The 13,249-nt window shown below is 50.7% G+C and overlaps 1 protein-coding gene across 2 annotated transcripts in view; it reads left to right on the plus strand.

Moving 5' to 3' along the window:
• The window catches only part of SLCO2A1 (solute carrier organic anion transporter family member 2A1), a 77,874-nt gene that overhangs the window by 28,786 nt on the left and 35,839 nt on the right, over window positions 1-13,249 (plus strand). For both annotated transcript variants that reach the window (XM_067033774.1, XM_059064832.2), the window contains exon 2: window positions 6,892-7,029. In XM_067033774.1, the coding sequence (XP_066889875.1) occupies window positions 6,892-7,029 (138 nt within the window). The remainder of the gene's footprint in view (window positions 1-6,891; window positions 7,030-13,249) is intronic.

The following is a 13,249-nucleotide window of genomic DNA, read 5'->3' on the forward strand; positions in this document are numbered from 1 at the left end:
AGAGGAGGAACCGCATGGACTCTGGGGCTAGATTTTGACCCATAGAAGCTGGAGGAGCTAAAGCAAGCAGTACTTCGGAGTCTCCTCGCTCACTCAGGAGAACTGCAAGCAGCCCTCAGCCCTCCTCTGAGCCCTTCCTGCACGGCTGGCCAGGGTGAGATTAAGGTTTCCCTGAGCTCTTCTCTTTCATCTCTCTCTCCTTCTCTCCCATTTCTTCTTTCCTTCCTCCCTCCTCTCCCTTCCTCCCTCCCCTCCTTCCTTCTTTCCTAAGAATAGCTCCATCTATAGCTGACATCTGCCGTTTATGGATCCGAGCATTGTTCCGAACTGGGAGGTCACAGCCGATGTCCCAGTCCAGCCCCATCTCCTGCTCCTGAATGGCTTTCTTCCCATTCCTGGGCTCCCTAAGTGTATTAAACTATCTCAGAGACGTCACATCCTAGTGGACCTAAGGCATCAGCTAAATTTTCTAGAGTTTTGCCTTTATCAGGATGCGTGTGGACGAAATCAGAGTTGGTTGACAGCAGAGTCAGTGGTTAAACAGGTAGTAACCCCGTGGGGTCCGCATTTCAGAACTTCTCCCAGTGTCCCTGTAACTCTAATCAGCTGCCTCAGATCATAGTTCTAATGTCTAGTTTGGAAAAGAGGGTCATGAACGTGTAGAGCAGAGGAAACCATGGCTAGGCTGGACTTTGATCCTTTCTGATTCATCCTGTGCTGTGAGGGTTTCACTCCTTGTCCTAATGGTTTACCCTTATGGTCTGATTACTTACTTATTTACTTACTTAGAGCTCTGAAGTTTGGCTGGGGCCTGGGGCCCCACTCTGAACCTTCACTTGGCATCTCAGCATCTTTTCAACTTTTCTTAGCTCTCTGGCAAAGGTGGTAAAAAGAGTCCTCATTGTCAAAGAAAGATCTTCATGACTACTCCAATCTCTCTGCTTCCTTCCTCATCCAACTTCCTCTTCGTGTTTGTTAAGATTGGAAAAAGAATAGAGCTGTGAACATGAACAGTTAGAAGTTTTAGAGCTTCCCGCCCACCACACCCTACAAGTTCCCCCTGCGTTAACTTTCCCTTTGAGCTTTCTTCTACAAGATGTGCCTAAAGACATGTATAGTTTTAACACACACACACACACACACACACACACACACACACAAACCTAGATGTTTATATTAGCACACACACACATAGATATTTACATGGGTTTTGATGGTTTCAAAGTGAACCCCTTAAATAAACAGATCTATTCCAATGACATTGCCCATGCTCATAGTATTTTTTTTAAAACTGTTTGTGGAATTCCCTGCAAAGGCTCAGAATGTTATTTTGAATACCTTCCTGGTTGCAGATCTTTTTAAAAAGATCCTTGAATCAACTTTATTAAGGTATGGCTTACATATAATAAAGTGCACAGATTTTAAATGGTTGATGAGTTTTGACAAATACATACACCTGTGTAAATACCACCACAATCAAAATATAAAATATTTCTACCACCCCAGAAAGTCTCTTCATACATAAATGCAAATCTTTAACTTTTTAATTTGAGTTTAGAAATGTCCAAAAAATGATTTCGAGCTGAACCAAGTGAGTAAGTGGGGCAGCTGAGCTGACAAATGATGTTTTGTACCTTGTAAACTTTGTGGCTTGTAGACTGATTAAAAGCAATGCTGAAGGGGAAATTTATGATTGAGGACAGATCATTGGAACAAATCTGCAGCTTCCCAAATGGCTACTCTGATGGATGCATATTCTGGAAGTGGGTTCATCACTTAGACTATTTAAACACATATTCATTCACCTGACAATGAATGAGCCCCATTTAAGGACCAGGCATTGTTCCAGACGGAGATGTGACATCTTAAAAACACACATCATTTTTCCTCTGTGAAGTCTGCATTCTGGTGGGGGTAGATGTCCATAAGTGAGAAGTCAAATGCATGATGTAATTTTAGGAAGCAATAAGTGCTATGAAAAAGGAAAAAAGTAGAGAGGAGACAGAAAATGCTGGTGTGCTATTTTTAAAAAGATAATACAGCCCATGTAATATACCTTTATTTTCTTTTCCTTTTGTGAAGAAATCTCAAGACCCAGATTCTACCATAAGCTACTTTCAAAAGGGACATGGAATCTTTCCCTAAGCTATATTCTGCAGAATGCTAGAATCTGTTTTATATATATACAGGGGGGTACGTGACTAAAGAAGCTATGGAGAAAGTTGGGTAAAACAGAGCTAAGACGGTCTTTACCGAAGGTTTTCTTAGAGCCTTTAATATGCTAATGTGAATTGTAAATATTCGCAAGGGAGGATTATAGCATGCAAAGTTTTCCAAGCTTTTTTCTCCTGGGAATCCTTTCAACTTGGAGCATCTCAAGGAAGTGGTGATCTGCCTAAGACATTGTGGGAAATTCTATCCTAGAGTTTTCATGTCACAGGAGACGTGAAAGCAACAGAAAGGTTCCATTATTTGGGCAAGAGGAGGGAGTGGAGGAAGCCTGGGCTTATTACATATCCCTCCAGAATGTGCAGCACTCTCTGTGGGCCAGGCAGGGTGCCAGGCCTTTCAACACAGACTCTCTCTGTGCAAGCCTCACAAGGCAGCGGGAACAGGTATTATCACAGCTTCCATTTACGAGTGCGGAAACTGCTGTCAGAGGGTCAAATACGTGGCCGAAGGTCTTGCCATTCCTTACAGTCATGATGTGAACTTCACCTTGTTTGACTCCCAGACCCAAACTATCAAATTCCACGACACTATGTCATCTAAATGGTGGTGGCAGGGGGTGGGTTGCAACCCAATGAGCGCACCTTTCCTTGTCCCACCAGGCCATCTGCTTTTGTTCATAAGCCCCATGTTCTCACGAGGGGTGGAGTTCTGCATCCATGCATGGTGTCCTGCATGGTGTCGAGTGTTTGCTGCTCCATGTCACGCTGGCCATGGAGCGGGTACTCGGTAAGTTTCAGCAGCCTGGGTCCTGTCCACATAAGCTCAGTAGGTGGGACCAGATGGCTGTGACTCTGAGCGGCTCAGGCCAGAAAGCTCTGCTGGAACCACCCATCCACTTCTTTCTCTTTATCTGGCATCTTCTGCCGGGGCACCCATAAGGCACCCTGACCTGACAGGACTGCAGTGGCTGAAAGCTGGCGGTGCGGTTGGCTCTTTGAGGGGGCGGGGGTGTGGGATGAGGAAGGCACTCGCTGGCTCTAGGTGGAGTCTTCCACCTCATATCTGAAGGGAGTTTTGTATTTACTGGAAAAAGCAAAGGCTTATCTTTCAGGAAAAGATCTGAGACAGATTTTCCCCCCACTATCTTCACCTTCCTCTCATGAGACTGCTAGGGAACTGAGTAGAGATTAGTCACTCCTGTTAATTCTTTACTAATTTGGTTAGAGGGAGACCAGTCTTTCCTGAGCTTTATGCTCAGAACCTCGGGTGTTCCAAACCTGAACTCGCTGTCCACCCTCTCCGTCTACACTCCTCCTCGTGGACCCCCGTCTCACACACAGCCTTGCCCCGTTCCTGGCCCTCAGGCTGGAAACACTGCCCCTTTTCTTCCACCTGGGATCAGTGACAGCCTTGTCAACTCAACCTCTGCAGGAGCCTCTGATCGGCCCCTGCCCACCTCCCCACTGCCCTGGACATTGGTTCAGCCCTCACTGTCTCTCCCACAGGCTGTTATGACAGCCCTCATCCTCTGCTGGATGTCGCCCTAAATGCCAGCCATGTGCCAAGGCATCGAGATACCTCTTCGCAGAAGTCAGCATCAGGTGCCGGGAATTTTCGGAAGCTACCTTGAACTAGACACATACCTGAGCCCTGTGCTGGACAAGGGGGCCACCGAAGGGTTATCCAGACAAAGGCGGGAAGATGATTTTGTGCAGATTGTGAGCAAATCTGCATTCTGGTGGGGGTAGATGTCCATAAGTGAGAAGTCAAATGCACGATGTAATTTTAGGAAGCAATAAGTTCTATGAAAAAGGAAAAAAGTAGAGTGAGGAGACAGAAAAAGCAAAAGCTTTTTCCCAATGAGTGTGTGCTCTGGGGTAGTGTGACCTTGATGAAGTTTGAAGGACAAGGTGTTCTAGCTCTAGTGCTGCATAACAAAGCAGTCCTAAATTTAGTGCTTAAAACAATGGCAACATTTGGTTTGCTCACGGATCTGCCATCTCTAGAAGGTTTGGTGGGGATAGCTCACTCTTGCTCCACTTGGCATTGAAGGCTGAAATCCTCTGAAGGCTCTCTCAGTAACATGTCTGGCCGCTGATGCTGGCTGCAGGCTGAAACTTTAACTGGAGTTGTTGGCTGGAACACCACCATGTGGACCCCCCTTGAGTAGGGAAGATGGGGCTTCCTTATAGTGTGATGTCTGGGGTCTAAGGGTCCCAAGAGAGAAAGGGCTGGGGGATTCACTATCAACTTTCAGGACTTGGCCCCGGGGCTCACAGAGCATCACTTCTTCTTTCTTCTCTTCCTTAGAAGCAAATACCTAAGATTGGCCCATATTGAAAGGGAGGGACCACAGAGCCCACTTCTTGATGAACGAAAGTCATTGTCCCATTGTTAGAGGTGTATGTGGGACAGGAGATACTGGTGTAGCCATCTTTGTGAAACATGATCTGCCACGGCAGGGTGTGGAGCCGAAGAGGTAGGCAGGGTCTAGGACCTGTAGCATCTTGGATACCACATCATGAGCGTTGGTTTTTATCTTGTAGGAAGTGGGGAGCCAGTGAGAGGTATTAATTCGGGAGTAACCTGCTCACATTGGTGTTTGATAAAGCTTTTTCTGGAGTGGTGGGATGGAAGGTTTGAGGGTATGGCAGGAGATCTGTGAGAGGAATCTGAAGGAATCTTGCCTGAGGCAAGGCATAACCTGGAGATGAAGGACCGGTCAAATACAAGAGAGGCCAAGGTGAAATCACAGGGCTTAGCAGTGGCACCAAATGCCAGGAGGTGAGGAACAGGCATCCAGGAGGATTCCCGGTTTCTGGCTTAGGGAACTGAATGAAGGTGATGGGGAATGAGTGAAAAACTGGAGAGGTTTGTTGCGGAGGACCCTGAGCCCTATTTGGGAAGCGATTAGTCTGAGGGGTCTGAGAATGTCCACGTGGACACGTCTAGCACCCAGTGAGATGGACTTGAGTGTAAAAGCTCTGGGGGAAGTTCTGGAGGAGGGTCTGAGATGTGGGCACCACAAATGGGGTTTCCAATGAATGTGTGCAGAAAGGGTGCCGTGTGCAGAGAAGGGGACTACAGACAGAGTTTTGGGGGGGGGCATTAGCCTTTAGGGGACGGTCAGAAGAAGAGGATCTGGCAAGGCATCCAAGATCAAATTGCCTGTCCCGGATGTGGCAGGCACTGTGGCTTAGTGCCAGGCACTTGAGATGCCTGCCGTGGACCGGTTCTGGGCCTGCCTGTCACACAATGGAGCAGCCATGGCCAGTTCCTGCCCTCGCAGGCCCTTGGTTTCCCCAACTCTGGGGCACTAGGATTCCCCCTCTCTCCCTCTCTGGACTTCTGTTTCCCCATTTGTAAGAGAGACTAGATCATTTTCCAGGGTACCTTTAACACAGAATATTAAGAATTCTAGTATATGAAATGAAGCAGAGCGGAGCCTCCCTAGGGGGCAGGGGTGGAGGGCTGCCCCTGGCTCCAGGTGGACAGGCTTCCTTCTGCCACTGATGAGGAGTGAGGAGGCCCCACGGGCTCCGGGGTCGGGGACGGCGGTAGTTCGGACAGGTTTCTGCTTTCGTGGCGTGATGACCTCCTTGGATTTGGATGCACGGGCGGGCAACTAGGGCTGCACCCTGGCCTCATAAAGGCTCTGCCTTGACAGGTAGGAGAGGGGAGGTCAGCTCTGATCCCACAGCCTAGAGCGGGGCCCTTGCGGAGGGGCTGGTTTGGCTTTACAAGGAAACAGAAATGAAGGTGGAGCCCCAGTTGCTCTCCTGAGATGCCAGCCCTTCAATTAAGGGAAGAGATTTGGCAAACTAGGAAACATAATGGCACCCACCCTTCCCTGGAGGAAGAATGAATCTCCAGAAGGGGCAATTTCAGGGGGCTCAGGATGCAGGGCTCTGGGCTCTGAGCTCTGAGCCTGCTCCCAGCCCAATAGCTGAGGACCCAGGAGAGCTCGGCCTGCAGCCGACTCCAGATACCACAAGCCCTCTCCACCCTCCCCATCAACCATATTTACTTGTCACATTTACTCCCACCCACAGGACAAGGCATAGGGGGCAGGGTAGGATGCCTTCTCCAGGCCCTCATCATCCACTCAGGAGAGAAGCCAGCACAATCACAAATACCCCATTTAAGAGGTGGTAACAAGCTTGGCTAGTGTTTTCATTCAAATGGGCTGGTGTGAAAGCCCATCCTGGAGCCTCACTGGGGTATGAGAGGTGGGCCTGGGAGGCTGGGTGTTGATGGAGGGAGGGGAATGGTCAAGGGAGGAATGGAGCAGTGTGCCCCCTGGCTTGTTTGTGCCCCTGGGAGTGACATGAATGTGGCCCTCAGCCCTCACAGGACACAGGAGGGAGGGCAGAGCCGTCAGAGAACAATTCCAGGTGTTGAATGCCCTGGGCCTTGGCTGATGAGTCAGGCCTTTCCCTCAGGGATGCTTCTCCAACCCTGTGGTTTTCCTGCGTTGATGATAATGTGACAAGAATGATAGGAATGATGGGAATGGTTCACATGTGTTGACTAAGGCTATGGGTGAAACTGGTCTGAGGATGATGACATTTCACCCTAGGACCACCTGATGGAGAAAGTGTTCCCAACTAACAGGGGAGCGGGACCAGGCCGCTGGGCCTCTGTGCCCCAGAATGGAGGGCCAAGGTGAGTGGTGAGGGCTCACTGTCCAGAGGCCTCACTGTCCAGTCTCCTCCCCAGATGTTCGTGCTGTGCCATGGCCTCCTGCAGCTCTGCCAGCTCCTGTACAGTGCCTACTTCAAGAGCAGCCTCACCACCATTGAGAAGCGCTTTGGCCTCTCCAGTTCTTCCTCAGGTCTCATTTCCAGCTTGAATGAGGTAAGCAGGATGCTCTAGTCCATCCCATCCCACTTGTGCACCACCCTGATCACAGCATCCGGGAGGGGGCTGCTCGGGAGGAGCAGGAGAACGGGCGGGGGTTGGGGTGCGGGGTTGGACCCATGGGTGATGGAGACAGCCAGCTACATTTCCCAAGGCTGCCCTGCACCGGGCACTGAGCTGAGAGCCTCTAGAGGCACCTGACCTCCTCACAGCAGCCCTGCGAGCAGGTAGTCTGCTCCTCCCTGCTGACAGCTGAGGGCACCAGGCTCAGGAAGGGCTGCAGCTTGTGCCAGGTGTGCAGGGCTGCTGCCTCCAAACTCTGTGCCTCTAATTGAGTTCTGTGACCACCCACGGGGTTATGTGGCCTCTGCCCATCCCCAGTCCAGGGGGAGACGAGCCCCAGGCTGGCAGCTCCTGTCTTAGGAGGGCAACAGGAGCCAGAGCTGCTTAGTGGCCCTGACTCCCAGGCAAGGTCAGAGGTCGATGACCTCCCAGCCACGTGGAGTTTACACTGTCCCTCACTGATGGCACATCAAAGTTAGAGGAAAATAGGGTGGGCCAAGAGGCCAGGGTGAGAGGTCAGAGGGCAGGGTCAGCTAGGAGTCGCTGAAAGCCAGGGAGAAAGGGGTAGGGGAGGCAGCAAGCCCCTGCATCGTGGCTGCAGTATCGTCGGCTCCAGGTGAGGAGATGTGCCCTGGGCCTGGCTCCTGTCTTTTCTTTCCACAAGGCCCACTGTTCTGGGATGGAGGCCATGGCCTCCCCCTCCCAGGAGCCCAAATGCAATTAGATCTCCCCTTGACATAGTGAAATTCAGGCCAACAACCGACCCAGTAGAGTCTGGGCTCCCCAGACAGCTTCTAGGATGGGCTGAAAAGAAGGTGGGAAGCGTTCCAACATCCCCCAACCCCCACCTTCCAGTCTCCCCATCCTACAACCTGCTCCCTGCTGGAAACACCCCTTTATGCTTGACTCCCGCGCCCTCCACGGCCCACACGGCAGTGGCCCTCAGGAGCCCTCCCCGCCACGCCTGTGCCAGATCCCTCTGCAGTCCTCGGAGGAGGGTTCTCTTCACAGTCACGTCTTCCAGACAGGAAGCTTGCAGCAGAAAGCCTACCCCCATCCCAGTGTCCGCACACGTGTGTAGTGCGGCCAGGATGGGAGCCCAGGTCTGTCTGACGGTCGCCACGCACTCCTCCTCCCGGTGGACTGTTCCTCCACCCTGTGACGTGCACGTACTTGCACACGTACAGCCCTGAGGCCCATCAGTCATGCCTGCTGGCCTCATGGGCCTCAAACCCCCTCCTCTGAACCCTCAGGCCCACGTGGATGCCTTTGCTGCTTTCTGGATGTGTGTCTGTGTCCGTGTGTTTTAATGTGTGTGTGTGTATACACGTGCATACGTATGCCTCTGTCTACCTGATTGTGCATCTGTGTCTTGAGCTTCCTGGTGATGCCCAGTGACGGGGGTCTTCCCCTCCATGTAGTCTGTGCTCTCCTATAGGACAGGGACCTGGCACCGCTCACACAGAATGCACCCTTCTACACGTTGGCCTGTGACTTTGATAATGCTTCTGGCACATGTTGTCTTCACTCACGAAGGACACAAGAAAAACAAATCTCTGACATTTGTGTCATCACAGTCCTAACCCGTGACCCTGGCAGACATCACTAATCAACTGCAGTCTTCTTTTCTGCTGAGTCCACACTCTGAATCCTTCTCAACACAGTGTTCTAGGCACCTCTGCTAATCAATATCAGAGCTGGTGTGTAGGCTAATCCTCTCTTCCACTATGGCTTGGATGATAGTTGAATCTATGATCTTCGATGGTTAAATTTTCATTCTTATTTTTCCCATGCTTGGAACAAAGATGTGGGCCCAGGAACAACTGGATTTTTCAAGGGGCAGGGGGCTAGCTGGGACATGTGGCAGAGTCTGCGGAAGGAGGCTGATTAGGCAAATAAGGGGCAAAATATTTCCCCAGGTTATAGTTCAATAAAAAATGAAAATAATTCACCCATTAAATTTTCTCTTTTCTAAACTTAGATGAGCTTTTCAACAATCAGGTTTTAGAACATGCCTATGGGCATGGTTTGAGGCAAACATCATAAGAAAGTTAATTCCTTGAACCTAACAATCTTGTGTGTGTGCTTAGTGGGAAAATGTGTGTCTGTGTGTATATCTGTTTCTCTGTGTGTCTCAGTATTTGTGCGTGTCTGTGTGTATGACTATGTGTGTGTATCTGTGATCTGAGGCTGTGTGTGTATCCGTGTGTCTGTCTGTCTGTATCTGTGTGCATCTGTGTGTGTGTGTGTGTGTCTGTGTATCTGTGTCTGTTGAGGGGGAGTGGATGGGTGATTGTGTGGAGGAGGAGAGGAACTCAGCCAAAGGGCTTTCTACAATCCCATTGATTCTGACCAAAGCATTTAGAAACAGACTAAGAAAGTAGGGGTCTTACCGGAAGATCAGAGAGCAGCCACATCAGAGGGGGCTTCATGTTCAAGCTCGAGGCTCCCAGCTTTTGGGGTGGGCAGTAAGGGACTGGCCTGGCTTCTTGAACAGAGCCGGGCCCGGGTGCACAGTCTCGTGAAGACGAACCCTCTGGAAGAGGTGCCTGGTAGACACTTGAGGTGAGGGACAGTGTATCCCGAAGTCAGATGGCTGGGCGGCTGTCATAGCCAGGCCTGAGCGGCTCGGGGAGAAGAGGACCCCGGCAATGCTGCAAAGGAAGAAAAGGCAGGATTTGGCAGCTGCTTGAGCGCGGGATTGAAGGCACCGCAGACCGCAAGGCAGCTGCCTAAAAAGAACCAGGCCTGGTGGAAGGGAAGGTGAGCCCATCTGGACGCCTGGAGTGTGCAGCCAGCTTCCAGTGGACGGGAGCCTTCACGCTGCACCCAGTCTCGCTGGGCTCCAGAGGGTGAGGAGAAGGGGAGACCAGGGCTGGGTGTAACAGACCAGCGGCAGGAGGAGGGCTTGGCCGGCAGGGAAGACGGTGGGCATCCAGCCGGTAAAGCAGCGGCTTCCCGGGCCCACCCACGGCCAGGGCTGAGCAGACGCAGTCAGCCACCCTTAATGCCCCCTATCAGTTTGCCCTGGGCCCCTTTGGTTTGAGGCATGGGCAGGGATGTGTCACAAATGGGCTGTGTGATAATCTTCAGATGCTCTAACACGAAGTCCACAGAGCTGTTTTAGGGGCCATTGCCGGGCCGAGGGGCTGAGGCTCGGGCTGCAGAGTTCCTGTTCTCCTCAGCTAGAACAGCTTCTTCTTCTTTTTTTAATATTAGGGAAAATAATTTTTTTCAAAGGAAAGCCACAGCTGAAGGAAAGTTTGGGGACCAAGGTCTTAAGGCAGCATCAGCCATAACAGCTGTAGAGGCCCAGCTTCCCTCCTAGAAGCCAGCCCAGGCGCTGCGGGGAGCACAGGGAGGGCCGCTCCAGGTGGGCGGGGCACCCCCCAATCCTTCCTCCCTGGGTCCCTTTGGGGCCCTCTCCCGTCCCTCTCCCAGACCTTTTCAAGTCAGCCTCAGTTAGCTTAGCTGATGTGGTCTGACATTTACAATCATTTCATGCAAAATGATGGGGAAACAAAAAGGGAATTAAATCCAGGAAGCATAAGAATAAAGCTTTGTTTCCAGGTGCTGGTTTCAGAGTGTCCTAGAACCACGTCTTTCTCGATCAGACTAGGCTGCCTCCTCACCCACCTTCACATCCCCTTTCTCTGTGTGTCATAAACTCTTGGTCACACAGGAGGGGTCTCCTGGGCAATCGTGTCCTCTTGAAAAAACCTACCATTTACAGCAGTTATGTGTCAGACACCATTCTAGGTGCTGGGGAGACAGGAATGAACAGACAGACAAAAATCTCTGCTCATATATCATTCTAATGATAAATATGACATTTATTTATAGAAATAAATAAAACATCGTGGGTCAGATTAGAGTAAATGCTATGAAGAGAAATTAAATCGTGGAGGGGCATGGTGGTTACATTCTAAATAACTCTTTATTCTTTAAATTATATTTAAATTATAAATATATTTAAATATATTATAATTTATTTCTGTTAATTTTTACAAATGTAAGCTATATTTAAATAACTCCTTTTTAATTAAGATATCATTGATATTTAACTTTATATTAGTTGTCCAGGTGTATGACATAATGCTTCGAGATATGTATATATTGCAAAACGATCACCACAATGTCTAGCTAACAACCAGTACCTCACATAGTTCAAGTGTTTTTCTTGTGATGAGAACTTGCAAGACCTATTCTCTTAGCAACTTTCAAAAATACAGTACAGGCTTATTAACTATAGTCGCCATGCTGTACGGGACATCCTAGGACCTGTTTATTTTATAACTGGAAGTGTGTACTTTTGATGTCCTTCACCCACCCACCCACCCCCCTTCTTTTTCAGAGAAGGCCTTAATGAGAAGGTTCAACCTGAGCAGAGATCTAAAGTAGGGCTCGTTGAGAAGGGAGCCGCCCACAGACATGTAAGATGAAGGAGCAGCCAGTGCCAAGGCCCTGTGTCCAGAGAGCAGCAAGAGGCAGGGTGGCTGGGGTGGAGGAAGGGAGGGAGACGGGAGGAGAGCAGGTCAGAGCAGTGATGGGGAAGGGGGCAGGCTCCTCAGGGCTTCGGAGGCTCTGGGACCGACTTTGTTTTTGTTACCGTATTGGATTTGGGCAGAGGGGACACGGTCTGACATTTCAGCGGGCCACTCTGGCCGCTAGGAGGAGAATACAGGGCTCTGAGGCAAGAGTGGTGGTGGGTAGAAGGCAAGGCTCAGATAGGGTGCCATGGTGGCTGAGACCGGGTGGTAGTGGTGGAGGTGGTGAGAAGTGGTTGGCTTCTGAGGAGCCACTGAAGGCCCGGCCAATGGGATCTGCTGATGGTTGGATGTGGGTGTGAAAGGGCAGTCGAGGATGACGCGCAGACGTTTTGCTTGAGCCACTCATAGGCTGAGGTGCCGTCTACTGAGAGGAGGAGGGCTGGGGAGGGGGGCACCAGGGTTTGGGTGGAAGATGAGGAATGAGCTCTGGGATGTGCGGGGCCTGTGGGAATGAGAAGCGCATACAGAACGAGGAAAGCCGTGGGACTGGCTGAGCTCCCCAAGACAAGAGCAGAGGGTGGGGACTGAGCTCTGAGAGTTGAGAGATCAGGGAGGCGAAGAGGAGCCAGCCAAGAAGACTGAGAAGGGGCAGCCAGGGGCAGCAAACTAGGAGAACATGGTGTCATGGAAACTTAGTGAAAGGAGTGTTTCAGGAAGGCAGAAACGCTCAACTGAATCGAATGGTGCTGAGATCAAGTGAGAAGAGAACTGAGAATTGGCCAGCGGACTTGGCAATGAGGAGGTCATTGACAATCTTGGCAAGAGCCACATACCATACCACGTACCACATAGCCATGTCCCTATTTCCTGAGACAGGGACACCTGCTTTAACAGCTGGAAGGAGACTGTGGTGTGGACAGGGCAGGGGCTATGAGTGCTGACATCCAGGGCTCCTCTGGTTCAGGTGAACTTACCATCTGGGGCAGAGGACCATCTCTTTGGATGGAGTCAAGGTCAGAAGATCTGCCAGCACCTCTTTTACCATTTAAGACCCTGCTCCCCAAGCTGGGGCCTTCGGTTCCCCTCTTTGGCTCTGGGTGGGGCTCAGAGAGCATGCTTTCCAGGGAACACCAGGAACATGAGTTACTGGTGTTTCCACCCGGGAAGGGCGCTTTAGTCCTCCTCCCTCATTCACAGAGGTGGAAGCCAACCCAGGGAGGGCCAGAGCCGATTAGGAGCAGAGCTGCTGGGGCAGAAACTCACTTCTCCAAGGGGCAGTAGACCGCTGTAGTTAAGACGGGGCACTTTAAACTCAGGCAGTCTTTGAGCCACCTCCTGACCTCATGGACATGGCAAGTTACTTAATATTCTGAGCCCCAGTTGCGTCGTCTGCAAAAATGAGACTTGTTGCATGATGAAACGAGGTAGTGAAGGTTGCTTGGTGGTTATTCTGACAATGAAGTCAGAGTCCTCAGGGGGTTTAGTTGGGGAACACGTACTGTTCCTAGGAGCCAGCCATAATAGGAAACTTTCTTGAATTTGGCCCCAAAAGCTTTGGTCCTAATGGTTGAGCTTCCCATGGTCTCTAGATACTTCTCTTGGTCTGGTCTAGAAGGCTGAGGCTGGGAAGGGTTTCTGACAACAGCGGAAAGCTGAAACTGCAT

Source organism: Kogia breviceps, chromosome 5 (genome assembly GCF_026419965.1).
Source record: "Kogia breviceps isolate mKogBre1 chromosome 5, mKogBre1 haplotype 1, whole genome shotgun sequence".
Taxonomy (NCBI): domain Eukaryota; kingdom Metazoa; phylum Chordata; class Mammalia; order Artiodactyla; family Physeteridae; genus Kogia; species Kogia breviceps.